Below are 15,504 nucleotides of genomic sequence, written 5' to 3'. Positions count from 1 at the left end.
GTGGGGGGTTGGTTTCTTCTCCCAGATAACAAGTGACAGGACAAGAAGAAATGGCCTCAAGTTATGCCAGGGGAGGTTTAGATTGGATATGAGGAAAAATTTCTTCATGGAAAGAGTTGTCAAGCACTGCAACGGGCTGCCCATGGAGGTGGTGGAATCACCGTCCCTGGAGGTGTTTAAAAAATGCATAGAAGCGGTGCTTAGAGGCATGGCTTAGTGGTGACTTCGCAGTCCTGGGTTAACGGCTGAACTTCATGATCTCAAAAGTATTTTCCAACCTAAATGATTCTATGATTCTATAAACCAGTTGCTATATTTTAATTTCATTATCTAATGTTTCAGTCTCATTGTTTGTCATTTTGGGGACTAAAGAGAACTCAACTTGTCAGTTCACATGACTATGATGAAGGGCTATAGGGCAAGTATTTTTAATCAAGTGATTCATTGTGGATCATGGTTAATATGCTGTCTGCTCAGTGGGCCTTGATGAGATTTCAGGGAGATTTCTAAGCAGTAGCACACTGTAGGCCAAAATGTAGTAGGCTGAAAACGTAAGCCATACTTAAATTAATAGAATTGCTCTGATTCAGTACAGACAGGATATTACTCAAGTTATTTTGATGCATTGTCTGTACATGTAGTTTGAAGGTTGTTTGGGTTTGGGGATTCATCTGCGTAAAATTTATGAAGTCTGTTTTAATGATTGTTAGAAAATTTCTTGAGCGTTGGTCTCAGTTGCTTGGTTTTTTGTTCCTGTGGTGGAATAAAAGCTGAATATGGAGAAGAAGTAATTCTTACTTTGGCTAGAAAGGGAAGTTCAAAAACCTCAGAGACAATCTATTTGAATTAAACACCCCAGGACCCAACATAGATTGTCTTGAGGAATTCATGCAGTCTAAATTTCTTGGAGGTCAGTCTTGGAGGTTGTAGATCAACTAATGGTGAACTCTGGTCACCTGATAAATCTGACCAGGCACCATCTGAGAAAGAGCAGCTTTCTCAGCTGGGAAAGTGATTCAGCTGCTGTAAGGTGTAAGACGTCTGATCTGGTGAAAAGCAACAGCTGGAGGCAGGATACCCCAGGGCATCTAATGTTGCTCTGGAGATCTATGAACATTTTAACCCCACTATCAATTTCTCAAAGCCTAAAGTTGCTACAAGGTCATATTTCTGTGAAAAGACACTAAATGAATATGGTGAACAAGGATCCAGTATCAAAAGTTTCTTATACATTATGTAGCCTATTTTGAAGAGGCACCAGTCTTCCTTTTCTTTGGTGAGCACATGGATTTGTAAATAATCAGCAGTAAGTGGTTTCCAGTTACATAGTGCATAGTTACAAGGTGACGTAAAAAAAACACCTTTGTTAAAACCACATAGACTGTTTTATATGTATCTCATACTGCAGGATTGCATACTTATGAGGCGCCTCAAATTTACTTATTTTCACCAAATGTAGGCAGAGTGCTTATCTGTTGAATCAGTAACTTCATCGTGGTCCTAACTGTTCACGTACTTTGGTGTGCTGGCAGCTTGCCATGCGTTAATGAACCCATATAACAAACAGCAGAAGTTTAAAGCAGCAAATTCACAGTCAGATGGCTCCTCCCTGTGAGATTGCAGAGAATGAAGTTTGGACAGAGCAGAGTTTCTTGCAGTCATCGGGCGCTGATTGGCCCTGCACACCGCTGCTGATAACAGCTAAAAATAGCCCTGGTATATAAGCCCAGCAAGCAGCACAGCTGCCCTGGCATTACCTCCACAACTGCCAGCGAGGGAGGAGACCATGTTCTCCAAGTCCCTGCAAGTATGTGACCAAAGAACATTCTGCTTCTTAATTCCACTTAACAATTAACTTGTCAAGTAAAGACACGCACTGGACTGTGTGACTCATGGGGGAAGTAACCAAACTCTGCTTAATAAAAACCACACACACACACAAAAAGACACAAACTGAAGGCCAGATTTTCTGAGCAGGTTTTCTGAGCAGAGTGTGACAGGTGGGCTGGTGGAATGTTTTTGGGAGTGTGCCTGCAACATATCTGTGGTTTTGTGTACAGTGATGTTGTACTCGTATATATACTCAGGTAATCACCTGTATGGGGAGCATACTCTGCGACGATGGAGTTCTGAACACTTGGAAAAAACAAACGTGTTTTTCTTTGACAATGTTTTGGCTCAGCTGGCATTGAGGAGTTCAGGAGTCTATTCTCAGCCTTGCTGTTGATCCTGAGGAAATCGGGTCACTTCCTTGCATTTCTGTTCCTTTTCGAGTTTTGCCTGTCTTCCTCTGTTTTAAACTGTGGACCTTGGCAGAACAGTGACTTCAGTGGTTGACTGCATTGCCAGATAAACCTTTGGGTGCCTGAAGTGCCTTGGATGAATAAAGAAGGTAGACACCTGTGTTGAAGAGCTCCCCTTTTAAGGTCTGGCAAAAGTTACATTGAACTGAAGACAAGGTATAAGCAGGGAAAGCATTAGAAAGTCTTAAAAATAGGTGGCAGTATCAGCCCTATTAATAGTAACCTATTCCCTCATCTACTAATTCCAGTTGCTCTGAGTTGTCCTCTTTGATTTTATGAAGCTTTGCTTCATAATTTATGAAATTTGCATGAGTGGATTCCTTTTTATTTTAGTTACAGTATTTTAATTTTCTTTTGCTTTATAATAATACACTGCAAAGTTTATAATATCTTGCAAGACTGACAGATGACTTGGCTAATTTGCCTTCCATTTTGGTTTTATGTACTTGATTTTCTGAAAAGGTCACTTACAGCTGCCTAGCCATTTTCCCTTTCAGAAGAACGCTTGATTACCTTTTAATTTATTATTTTACTTGAGAGATCTCTAATGGCAAATGAGATAATTGCAGAGGATGTTGGTTTGGTAGTTCTGCAGATGGAAGTCTTTTTCTGGTCAGGAGACCCAGCATGAGCAGAGGTGTAGAAACTCCCACACAGTGGCTTCCACCTGGTCAAGATACAGAGCTGAGAGGCGTCAGTCCTTACAGCGCACCTAACTTCACCCTTCTGAGCTCTTTGCCTTTCCTCTCGGGAAGTCAATTTTCTGTGTTAATGTGTAGCTAAGAGATAACCTGAGAGTCTCTTATTGGTGCCATCCTCCGCAGGGTATTTAGGCTTTCGCTCAACATCATGAGATACCGTTATATGTACTTATTAATTAGTCTGGCATCAGCTCTCACTTGCTGCTTGGCTAGGAATGGGTAGAAATTGCTAATAATGAGTAAAAGGCTCCATATCTCATTAGCACTTTTCTAACTGATGTAGGCCTCCCAGGAAAAGTCCATTTTTTACAAAATTGTGTCATAGTTGTCTCCAAGGTCAGAGCAGCAAGAATGCAAAGATGTCTCTGGGCTTTTACACTTCAGTGATCTATGAGGTTGCTTCTAGGTATTGCAGCCAGTGACCAAGGGCCCACACCTTCCTTACAAAAGTGATACCTGCTACATACTCTGTGAAAATTTTGTGATTTCAGGAAAAGATGAAAACTTTTTGGAAAATCTTCCATTTAGGACGAAAAAAATCTTACATCTTTCTAGTTAGACTGCCTAGTATTCCCAATTCAGACAAACTTAAAGAAGACCCTCAGACTAAAGAAGACCTTCAGACTGATCAGAGCTACATTTCACACTAAGATTTATTTTCAGTCTCAAGCTAAGCTCTTCTTTCAGCAGTGCCACCACTGTCTTTCACTTCAGGGTGGGGAACGTGGTCTCTGAAATCCTAATAACCTGTGCATGGTGATCACCAGCAAAAATCTACTAACGTGAAATTGTAGTTGCAGAAGAAGGTTCACATCTGTGCTTAACTAACCATACTACTTTGATTGATCCTGGTTGTCTGCATTAACTCTGCAGTGAAAAGGGTCATCAAGTAAAGAAAAACTAAAATGAGATATCACCAAGTCAACATCAGGTGCTTGAAGAGGTTGAACTCTTATGTTGAAGAAGGAAGGAAAAAAACCCCAAACAACTCACTATTCATTTAATAACAGCTCAAGGTGATGCGCTAAGGAAAGTGAGCTTGTTCACTGGCAAACTTTGTGGAAACTTTATCACAGAAGTACCAAAAGGTGAAATGAAAAATGTATGAGGGCAATTTTCTAAGGAGAGTGGAAGAGTTCTACAGTTCACTGTAAAGCTCAAGGTCAGCCAGCTGCATTAACCCAGGTGTACAGCACTGCCATTGATGATGTACGCAGAGGTTAAACTTTGCTGCCTTAGAGAGAGATGTAAAGATGCTGATCTCTGCTATTTCACACTGAACAAGCATGGGTTTATCAGGGAGCCAAAAGCCAGAGGTCCTTAAGCCAAACAGTAGGTACACCACAGAGGATCCTGTAATCCACTCTGCAGATCTGTGCGTGTGACCTGCTGCGCAGGTAGTTCATGGCTTCATGTGGCACAGCTAAATGACACTGATGCCAGCATCTGAACCCATGGGAACTAGTCTGAGTCACAAGTAATTTCAAACTGAGTTGTTGAAGGCTTCATCTTTTAGAAATAATGTGCCTCAAAATATAGAAAGTAATTTCTGCTTTCAGCCAAATTGTTTGCTAAACAGCAGAGTGAAACACAAATGTATCCAATGAAATCAGCAGCAATCATGCACTCTTTGGGCCTTACTTACTGAGGAGAATAGAAACTAGCCTGAGATCCACAGGAGTTGTACATGCCATTTTGAACACTACCTGTAAATAGTAATTCACAAATTGGGATTGGAGTAGCGTGTTATGCGCTGGCCTGTTGCTTGGGGAATTTAATCCTAGTTTGCATGTACATGCTTAAGTCCTAATTTAGATTTAATTTATGACAAGAAGCATACTAAGAAATGAACAGAAATAAACTAAATAGGAACTTGCACTAAGAACACTTGTAAGTTAAAACAAAAGGCATGCATTACTTACTCCATTGCAGATTTCTAAGTAAAGTCATGTAATTTTAGTTCTATGACAGTTGTGAGTCGACAGTAACAGGGACATCACACTCACCTGGTGTTGCTTTTCTGCATCATGCTTTAACATTATGGAGAATTTATTTTGAAAAGAAAGGGCTGAGGGTATCTACATTCCTCCTTTCATCAGCTACGTTATCCGTATAGCGCACAGGTTGGGACAATCTGTAATGCTCTCTATTGTATCCCCTACAGTACCGCTTTCCAGAGCAGTCTCAGTCCTGTTAGGAAGTATCTTTTGTTTCTAATTGAAATGACAGTTTTGGAATGATAGTAAAATAAATAAACTACTGCCCTCTAGAAGCCTCTCTACTGAATGCAGCATTAGGAGATGATTTTGTACCTTTTAAGTGCCACTTCCTTATGAATGGGTAGCTGTGACTGTCTCAGCATGAGTGCTGAGATAATTATCCATAATGAAATTCCTCTTCACACTGAATGGCAGTGAGTTTTTCTGTTGAAGGTGTTAATGATTATTAATGTTACAGCAAAGTTTGATCCATGTGTATACTGTATCCATGTGAAAACATGATTATATATAAAATCTATATAAAATATACATAAAATAATATATATTATATATAATTATATATAAAAATAATGTCATGCTTTTGGACTAGAACTTACTTTGCAAATCTCCTGTCTGAGCTGATTCTAGTGATCTGCCCTTCTGTTCAGTTTCATCCAGAGACCTTTAGAGCTAAAATAATGCATTTTCACAATAAGGTAAAGGAGAGCTTGATATTATGTCTGTGTTGGATTCATAATGTCTGGAGGCTGAATACAGAGTGGGCTGTCATAAATTTGCCACTTAATGAATGCAAAGTTTTCTGGCCTAGGTTTTGCCATCCCATCCCATTTCTCTGGACATTCAGGTTGTATACCTGTTGTATCATTTCTTGTCTTTTGTTCCATGCACTTGAGTGTGAGACATTTTCTAAGAAGGAAAAAAATCACAGTTCTGCCATCAAACCAACATGTTCTGAGGCATTGTTGAGGAAAAATATCTGCTCACACAACCTCAGCATGAGGCTGATGAGAAGAGCTTTGTACATCCTTGCATGTTTTGTACATTTGGGGAGGGAAACATGCAGTCTGACCCCAAATATCTGAGACAAATGCCTTTTTATTTTTCTGAAGATCAAACAAAACTTGATAGTGATGCGTTGTAATTCAAAAGGAAATGAAAATTAGTGGGTTGATTCCTTGCATTGGTGAACTTGTTAAATAAGTAGCTTATTGAAGCTACTAGCATGCAAAAAATGCAGTTGCAAATTACCAGTAGTTCAGAACTGTCCCCAGAAGATATATTTTCATAACCCATTCAAACACACTGGTTTAGTACCTGGTTGCTGCTTAGTTGTGTTTTATTAGGCAACTAAGCAGTTAAATAATCCCAGGTAAAATCATAGCCCCAAATAACATTTACTGCAGCCACACCAAGATTTTACTTCTTTTCATCCATAATGGAAGTTTATTCCCAACATGAATACTGTTACCTGGGTCATATAAAGCTTGTTGTGCCCTGCTCTCACAGAGTGAGCTGGGTGGCAGCACCAAGGGAGCACCGGGGGACGGATGGGCTGCATACCCTGATCCTTCTTGGTAACTTAGCAGTCTGCTGTAGAACTCCATGATAGAATTACATTCTGGATGCTTGGCCTCTGATTCACCCCCTCGGGACAAATCTTTGCTGGAACTGAAGCTTGGATCAGGCTTGTGAAAGCTGATAGTGCGTCAGAGTTCACCTACAATAGAGGTCTTATGTGGAGATGTGGCAGTCCCTTTTCTGAAGCTGTCCTCTTCTTTTATTAATGGGATGACGTGCTCATATTCATTTATATATCTCATAAACCTCAAACTATAATGACTTGGCTTATGAAGAGTTCATAATTCAGTGTCTAAGGTTCTTGTACGTAACTCAAAGCCTCTGCTACTTCTGACTTGTGAGAAAATGATAGGCCAAACTAAGCGACTCATTCTTTGCAGTAAAATGAGAGTGTACTAATTATTTATCAGTATCTTACCCTTAATTTGGCTGAAGAAGGAGCTAATTTCATAACACAAAGCAGAGCTGTGTAGGCAATAAACCCCATTATAGTCAAAGAGCTTCCACCCAGATGTAAGTGATAAGTCAGTTTTATATGACAGCAAAGCAGTAAATGCATGAATAGATTCCTGAAGTAGTGCATATATTGCCTCCTACAACATTTATCTTAAATCCAGCTTTCAGAATCTATTTAGAAAAACACATATTTATATGAACAAGGACTCTGGTTTGCATGTTCTCTTCTGGGGGTTCTACAGGGAGATTTTTGAAAATCATTTTTTTGGGGGGGTGGGCTGGGTTTTTCTCTCTGTGGATACCTAAAAGCACAGCTGGAATACCAGATGTGTGGTATTCACACTTCAGCTTCTGTAGCCTGTGAGCACCTTGTATGAATCCTGGGGCAGGGAAGGAGTGCAAGGTGGTGCCTCATGGGTAAAAGCAGATGGAGAAGGGACCTTCCAGGGGCACTGCTGCCCAGGAGCATCTTGACCCAGATGGGGTCCAGCTCATTCCTGCAGTAGTTCCTGCATCTGGTTTGGGATGGACATGGCTTCAGGGCATCTTAGCTCCCTTTCTCTGTATTGCACAGCTTCCCTTCTGCTGTGCTGAGCCTCGGCACAATAATCATCATCTTGCGAACTAATTATAATACACCACTAAACCCAGACAGTTGGGAAGGAAGGATTTAAATGTTTTGACATGTTGAGTCTCTACTGAAATCGCTGCGTCTAGAGTTTAACTCTCAGAAAAGCAAGGCATGCACAACTCCTGAAGTTGGAGAGGACACGTGCATAGAAATTAGGCACTAAAGCCACAAATTTCTTTTGACTTAATAATTACAGCAGGATTTGTCTGACCATTATAACGTCTTTATCTGAGCTTGTTTTCCTGGGCTTCTTTTATTGCCAGTGGAAAAAAGTAGTCACTTCTAGGGCACGTTTTTTCATTTGAAAATAGACATCTAAATAGGTCACATACATCACATCTTGTAAGTGCCGATGTCTTGAATGCTGATTTTCTTTAAACATTTTGGTTTAGCACTGGTGGTATTACCTCCTTACTGTTCTCATAGCTGGCAGTATTTTCTCTTCCAGAGCTGATATATATGTTCCTGTGATATAAATTGTTCAAAGCACTTGCCTATGTCAAAACTGTTTTCAATGAGGCTACAGGTAACCTCACTCAAGATGACCCATTTCCCGTTGTTTCCAGGAGCCCTCATTAAAGGGAAATTATGTTGTCACATGAGGTGCTAAGGCAAAACAAATTTTCAGCAAAACCAAAAGCTTATAATTCTATAGGTGATAACACATTATTTAGGGATGCATTTTAGAGATACAATGACTACACTTATGCTTTTGGCAGACTTTTGTAACTGTAATATATAATTACAATGCAATGATTCTTTCTGCCACATATAAGTACACTTAGCCCATGTCCTTGGAAGTTTGCCGGTAGGCCTAAGAATAATTATACTATAAATGTTTGGTGATTAATATGCCGAATCCAAAAATTACATGTAAAAATTCGAAATCAAAGGAGTAATAACACTTAATTCTCTTATAGTTAACCTTCCAGTCATTTGAATGAGTGCTAATTAGATCTAAAAACCACAACCACACTTTTACGCTAATTATAATGTTGATTATGTTGTAATTACAGTTGCAAGAGGATAATGAGATTTACTTGTTAACCATTTCAGTGCTTCATGGAGTGCATATGAAGCAGCTGTTGTGGGGAATTCCTGTAGAGCTTACCCAAAGACGCGGAGGTGTTGGCTGCTGCTGCTCTGGACCTGTGTCAAACGCCTAGGGGTCACGGGAGGGGACTGGAGATCATCATGAAAGCACACAGTTAAGAGCACTTTCAGGAAAGACAAGTGTTTGATCCTGTCAATATCATACCCCAAAGGCCTCCCTCTGTCAAAAGGGGAAGGTAAAACGGCTCGTGCCTGGCAGTGCGGGCTGCCGAGAGCCTGTGAGCCGGAGCTGTGGCCGCCCTGAAAGGGGAGCAGAGGGTGAGGGGGCAGAGGCGCAGGAAGGGACTTCCCAAGGGCAGGAGGGCGCAAAGTCCCCCCAGGCAATGATGGCAATGAGGAGGAGGTCGCTCCAAACCCCTTGGCGTTCATCTGCTCTCCCCTCCAGTGTCAGCCTTCCTTTCTCCATGCCTTTTGGCTGTGTCAGGCCTTTCCGTGTGCCACCTCTCGCTTAGGGTCCTGGCGTGGTGACCTCTGAGTCATGCAAGGAATGCAGGGCAAAGGAAGGGAGTGTAAATGACAACAGTATGTCAATAGCAGGCTGAGGCCCTCAGAAGGTTTCTTCCATACTCGACCCCAGCATATTATCGCTCTCCTGTCTCCCCTCTACAACCAGCACCCTGAGGGATACGCTGAGAGATAGTTAGGGCACCCAAATATTTTATTTTCCCAGGGCCCTGAGGCTCTTTGTTCTCCTGCATAGCGCCATCTCCTTCCTCTGCTCCTGACGCCATTGGGAGTGGTGGCACCACAGGTGCTTTTCTCACCTTAGAGTATTCAGTTTTGGCTTCTGTACCGCTTCGTGCCACACACCCAGGGGTTTTCGCAGAGGCAGAGCTCTGCTTTGCTGCACTTCATGCACCGACCCAACAGCCAACGTGCAGGGTAAGGAAATTAGGCTCTTTTGTCCTTACCTTTCTTAGCAGTTATTAGGATTTTGAACAGCTAGAAGCAGGACAAACACCCTTCAGAAAAGAAGGAAAAAACATCCCTGTTCCTGAAAGCAATGAACCCAGCCTGCTGTAGACCTTCCCTCCTCCCCTGTCGCTGGTGCTCCCAGCTGTAGAATAAGGGAGGGAACAGAAATGCTGAAAACAGGGGAAGAGCAGAATTATTTGCTCAGAGACTGATCCTGCCGTAGGTACCAGGAGCTTGTCTCCTCCCCTGTGAGTTAACCCCACCCTCTTTTTTTATACTCTGGGCTATTTTGGGCAGGCAGTGAGAACTGCAGCTCTGACAGATGAGGATACTGTACCAGAGCACAGCAGCACTTGTTGCTCTGAAGAACCACAAACCGTAACAGGGACTGCTTCTCTCTCTGCTGCCTGCCTTTTTTTCTTTTTTTTTTTTTTTTTTTTTGTTGTTGTTATTATTTATTTATTAACCTGCAAACTTGTTTTCTTTGCTGGTTTTGAGCTTTATCATTACAAATGATGTTTTAAGTGCTTTGTCAGAGCTGTTTGGAAGGGAAACCCACCCACCGTGCAGTTGAAAGCTCCTTTTGCCACTTACTAGCAGGAGATCAGCTGGTAGCCTTGGGGGTGGAAAATGACAGACTCTGTTGCTGCTAATGGGGAAGGAAGGGACCCTGAAATTGAGCTCTTTGTGAAGGTAAGTTGCACTGTGAACTGGACACTGGTGTGACTCTCGAATCAGCTCGGCTTCTACTGCATAATCAAACTTTAATTTTCTGGCGCTGAGTGGAAGCGGTGCTTTGACAGCCTGCTATCTCTTGCACACACATTCACACTGCTTTCTTCTTCGTGTCATTACAATTAGGTAATGTTGTGGAGGGAGAGAGTTCCTGTATTTCACTGTTATTTCTCTCTTCATGAGTTTGTCCTGTTATTAGTCTGCTGCCTGCAATGTACTGTGTCCTAACTTTAGATTTGAAGCTTTAGACTTGAGGTTTTTCACCAAGAATCCTGACTTCCTTCTCCATTTTTGGGAAGCGAGCATGAAGGGCTGAGTGGTACCATGATGTGGTACCTGGGCAGAGGCTGTCAGGTCTGAAACACTAATGGATCATTAAACAAAAAGGAGTGAGATAAGCTGCCAGTCCTCTGATTATTTCCTGCAGTACTTTTTTTTTCCCCTAAAAAATTGTAAATTAAATCAGTTTTTCCTCTGTTTACTCAGCCCAAAGCTCCTTCTGATTTTATACAAGGGTAACTGAGAACATAAACTGATTTAATGAAAATATAGAAAAATAAGTGCACCTGCTATATGGTAGGATTTCAGCATGTTTCAAATTGGGTACATCTGTTGGTCTTGGGCTGTGAAAATCTTACCATTAAAATCAGTTGCACAGTTTAAAACCCATTACACATACAACTTTACTAATAGCAAACTTTAGGCAGAATCGTCCTAGTGAAGACCCAGATTTTTTGATGTTCAGAGCATGTTTCAAAGCCTCTACATATGTCGAGGCTGAAATCCACTATGCCTATGTAAAATGCAGGTGTTTGGTTTCTCCGAGCCTAAATGATCCCTGGAAATCAATAGGACTATTATTAATATGCGGGAGTTACATCAAACCCTTTGCAAACAGAGTACTGACTGATTGGGAAAGAAAATTCCAGCCCCTCCCTTCTGTCACGTTGAAGGTATATAATTGTTTTGTACTCCCTGATGGATATTTTGGGCTGTAAGTTGAAATGTCAGCCATATCCGTGATGTGTATACATGGCCACTTCATGTGTCTTCCAAAACCAGTCAGTTCAGGTGCAGCCTTTCTGACTGAGCCAGCATCGAGGTCTTTGTCCTTAGCAAGCAGATTTTACAAGGATTTCTGGTTTATAAATGCCCAGTAGATCCTTTGTGCAGAGCTTCACGTATCAGAAAGGACCTGCATGGGTCCATACATCCAGATACCTTGCCTCTCACAAGTTCTTTCTACCAAAGTGAGTTTAATGGAGGAATAGGTTAGTGTTTGTTAGATTGTTTGGCCCTTTGTCATCACAAATGTATTCTGCAACGCAAACCTTTAGCTACTGATTTGTTTTAGTGCCCACACTGTTTTATAGAGGCTGATATGGATGTTTGTGATACGTATTGTTCTTTGGCTGTATCAGCTGTAAAAGTGAAGGTCATTGCCCAGATTCATTGTGGGAAGTTCTGGATGCATAAGGTACTGGAAAAAATTTGCACTGTATTGAATTCAGCCATGCCATCACCTAAAGATTTATAACTCCAGAAAGAACATTTTTAGTAATGTGACTTCCTGCATAATGCATGTTACAGAATTGCATAGAGACTCTCACATAAAACTCATAATTTGTAGAACTGGAGCAAAAGAATTAATTGGTATCTTCCTGGAGACTTTCCATTTAGGTTGAAAAACTGCAGACCTTGACGTTTTGGAATGGTGCCATTAATTTAACTGAAAGTCTAAAAAGTTGTATATTAAAGCATGTAGCCAGAGTACAAAATTATACAGCTCAGAAGTTGGAAAATAAAAAAGAGAAGAACATGCAAATGAGAGATGACCTAGAAGCTGAAAAATAGGAGATTTAAGAGAAATGTGAACAGGTGAAAACTTTTCTGGAGCATGAAATCTAAAAGAATAGGATATCCATAAGGGAAGATAAACAGGAAGGCTGATCCAGAAGAGAATCTACAAAGGAGATAGCACTTTCTCTGTCTGTTTGAAGGCTGGAAAGAACAGAAAGGTGGCAACTTTTGGATGAGATACTGGAAAAAGTGGCAAATCGAAATATACCGGACCACACTTGAGGCAAGTTCTGATGTTGGGGTCAATAAGCATTTCATCATTTGATTTTGTTGGAGCTAATACTTTTCTTGAGGAAGCTGTCCCTCATCCTTAAATGAACACAGAGCCAGAAGATGCCGAGATGGGTGAGAAAAATGTGGGGCAGTAGATGTGGCCTGGCAGAAAATCTTATCTTCCACAAACACAAATAAACCAGAAAGGGCTGCTTTTCACCAACCATACAGTCTCTAATAAAAGCAGTTTCTGTCTTGGGTTAAAAAAAGTGGGTGTTACACAGTTGCTCTATTTCCCTTTCCTATTTAACAACCAGGAGAGCAGGAGCCTTAGAAAGGCAAGTAGGGAGACAATTGTAAACAAAAGAGCTGTGCTGTAACCTAATGCAGGTTAGCTATCTCCTGAGCTAAGCAGATAGGCTGGGCAGCACCAGGACACAGCTAGCTGAACGGTTACGGCAGAGACAGGTTAAGCGGTTATCACACCTTTTTGTTATCATCCCCATTGATTTCAGCAGTGCCCTAACCTGGATCTGTGAGATATTTTTTTTGTGAACGAGTGTTTGTTCTTGCCAGATGCTCGATTGAGAGTAGCTCCCCACCACCACTGCTTCCCTGCCAAATGTGGGGCAGGCCACAAGCAGACTGATGGTGTGACAACAGGCAGAGCTGAGGAACGGTGAGGTCTGCTGGGGAGGTGGTGCCACCTTAATCAGCCCTGCCGTTTGTGTAAGCAGGCCTTTTGTGAACACTGAAACTCTCCAGCAGCAATCCCCTCTCTAAACTTGTTTGACAAGGAATCAGAAGAAGCTGCCAGAGCCAAAGGCTTGATACGCGGTAGCGCGAGACACTGGCAGCAGCAGCAGCAGCAGCAGCAGCAGCAGCAGCAGCCTTGGGGAGGTGAGCATCAGGAGGCAGTGCTTGCTGTGTGCTTAACCCAGCTTGTTGTAACTCAGGTTCATTGTAATTCTTTGTGTGCTGGAGAAGCAAAGTGCTTCTGTACAAATGACACCCTGATGGAAGGTATATTTAGCTTTTCCTGACAATCTTGCACCTGTGTACTTGAATGTAATGACTAAACTGAAATGGTGCTCTTTTTTACATACAGACTATTAAAATCCACATGGGAGGATCACAGAACTTTTATGGCTTATTTCTTTGCAGTGGAAACAGGTGTTTGGACATATATTCCTTGCATTTCAGAATTAGAGCAATGCGTAATATCTAGAATGTTAATTTGAAGGGAGATAGGTTGTATACAAGGAAAAACAAAACATGATAAAGGCAAGACTGTCTATTTACATTGCTCAGAATATGTGCAGGAAAAACAAAGCAATCAAACCACAGAAGTGGTCCAAAGTACATTTCGTTTTAAAAATTGTCCTGCTTTAGAAACACTGTACAACAAGATATACTTTAATCTTTATTTCTGACAATGAGAAGGCAGTAGTACCATCATCGTGGTAGGAGAATGTGTGGTGAGCTGGCAGGCAGTTATTCCTGGAAGGAGTCAAGTCATTGTGGTATTGAGTGAGTAATATTCTGAATAAGTTCATCAGCTCAGGTGTGCAAGAGCTTTTGCTTGAAAGGTGTAAGGTTTTACTTCACAAAGCGTTTAACCACAGTCACACCCAACACCCATCTAGAGAAAACGTGAAGGTGCTTGCAGGCATAAGAAGCAAGAGAGACCCCTCAAAGGCCTTGAGCTTCCACACTTGCTGAGCCAGACATTGTACATATTCCTGTCTGCCAGCTGAAGACTTAAAGGCCCAACGGCACCCAGTGCTCTCAGCCTGTTCCTTCCATCGGGAGCTGAGCGTTGTGTAGACCAAACACAATGATGGTATATTTGCACCGTCTCAGGGAGATGGTACCAGCCAAGGTAAGATTCAAGGACTAGCAGCATCAAAGTATTGGTAGAGCCCCTTGCAGTCATTTCTTGTCAGAGGATTATCACAAAGAGGTTAGTCCTGGGACGCTCGCAGTCCCCTGGAACAGCAAATAGACACACAAGGAACCTGTGAGCCCTTTGTCATCTCTGATGGTTTCATTTCGGGGAGTTTTAGGTGTCTGTTTAGGAGTACGTTTAAAAGTGATGGCAAGATTTGGCACCAAATGTATACCCCTGAATGAATTGGTCAGTGAGAGAGCCTGGCTGTCCAGGACAAAGCAAGTCATCCTGAGGTAGTGTGCTCCATCAAAAGCCCAGGAGCTGCTGCTCTTGGGAGGGTGTAGCTGCCTTCTCCTCTCCTTTGGACACAGTTATCCCAGAAATTATCCCAGGGAGGTGCAAAATTTCTTTTTAGGCATTCTTGGATTTCTTTTTGTGCGTTTTCTGGATTTTTTTTAAAAAAGTTATCTCTGCTGAAAAGTGATTTCAAACTAACCCTGGTTTGGATTTTGGTGAACTGCTGTAACATAGTCTTAAAGGAAGGTATAAATAAAAATGTGACTCCTGGTGTAAACAATCATTCCCTACTATTAAGGCTTCTGTGGTTTTAAAGTAAAAGTCACTGATAAGAAAACTGATTTCATTTTCAGAATTTCAGGATTATCAAATCCTGTAACAGCTTTATAAACTGGGAGGGAGAACTTGACGGGAACCTTTTCACCCATTATAACAATACTGTAATTTATTTGTAATTTATTTGATTCAAAAACTTCCCTCAAGAAGTATTTTGATGATAAATAGAAACTGCAATCAGATCTGCAAAGTACAAAGTTAATTTCTGTTTCTTGAGAAGTGTGGGTATTATGGGTATTATGAACTCAGCTTTTGGCTTCCATACAATATCACTCCGATGTTCACTGAAACTTTCTAGGTAAAGAGGAAATAATAGAGAAAAGCACAAGGAAGAATAATGATACTGAAACATGTGGTTCAACCTGCCTGGTGTTCCAAGACTGACAATAACATTTATTTGGATCCTTGCTCATGAGGTTGGCCAAGCCTTTCACGTTTCGAGAGAGATATAGCCACCCTACGAAGCAGACACGTA

The 15,504-nt window shown here is 41.5% G+C and overlaps 1 protein-coding gene across 3 annotated transcripts in view; it reads left to right on the top strand.

Moving 5' to 3' along the window:
• The window catches only part of CLIC5 (chloride intracellular channel 5), a 93,870-nt gene that overhangs the window by 24,849 nt on the left and 53,517 nt on the right, over positions 1 to 15,504 (top strand). The window contains exon 1 of one of the 3 annotated variants that reach the window (XM_027808678.2): positions 10,038 to 10,390. The exons of the other annotated variants lie outside the window; for them this stretch is intronic. Within the exon in view, the coding sequence (XP_027664479.1) occupies positions 10,328 to 10,390 (63 nt within the window). The 5' untranslated portion in view covers positions 10,038 to 10,327. Of the gene's footprint in view, positions 1 to 10,037; positions 10,391 to 15,504 lie in introns of those variants that run through there. 3 annotated transcript variants of the gene reach the window in all.

The sequence above is a fragment of the Falco cherrug genome, chromosome 6 (genome assembly GCF_023634085.1).
Source record: "Falco cherrug isolate bFalChe1 chromosome 6, bFalChe1.pri, whole genome shotgun sequence".
In the NCBI taxonomy this organism is placed as follows: Eukaryota; Metazoa; Chordata; class Aves; order Falconiformes; family Falconidae; genus Falco; species Falco cherrug.
This window is presented reverse-complemented; position numbering and strand designations above follow the sequence as displayed.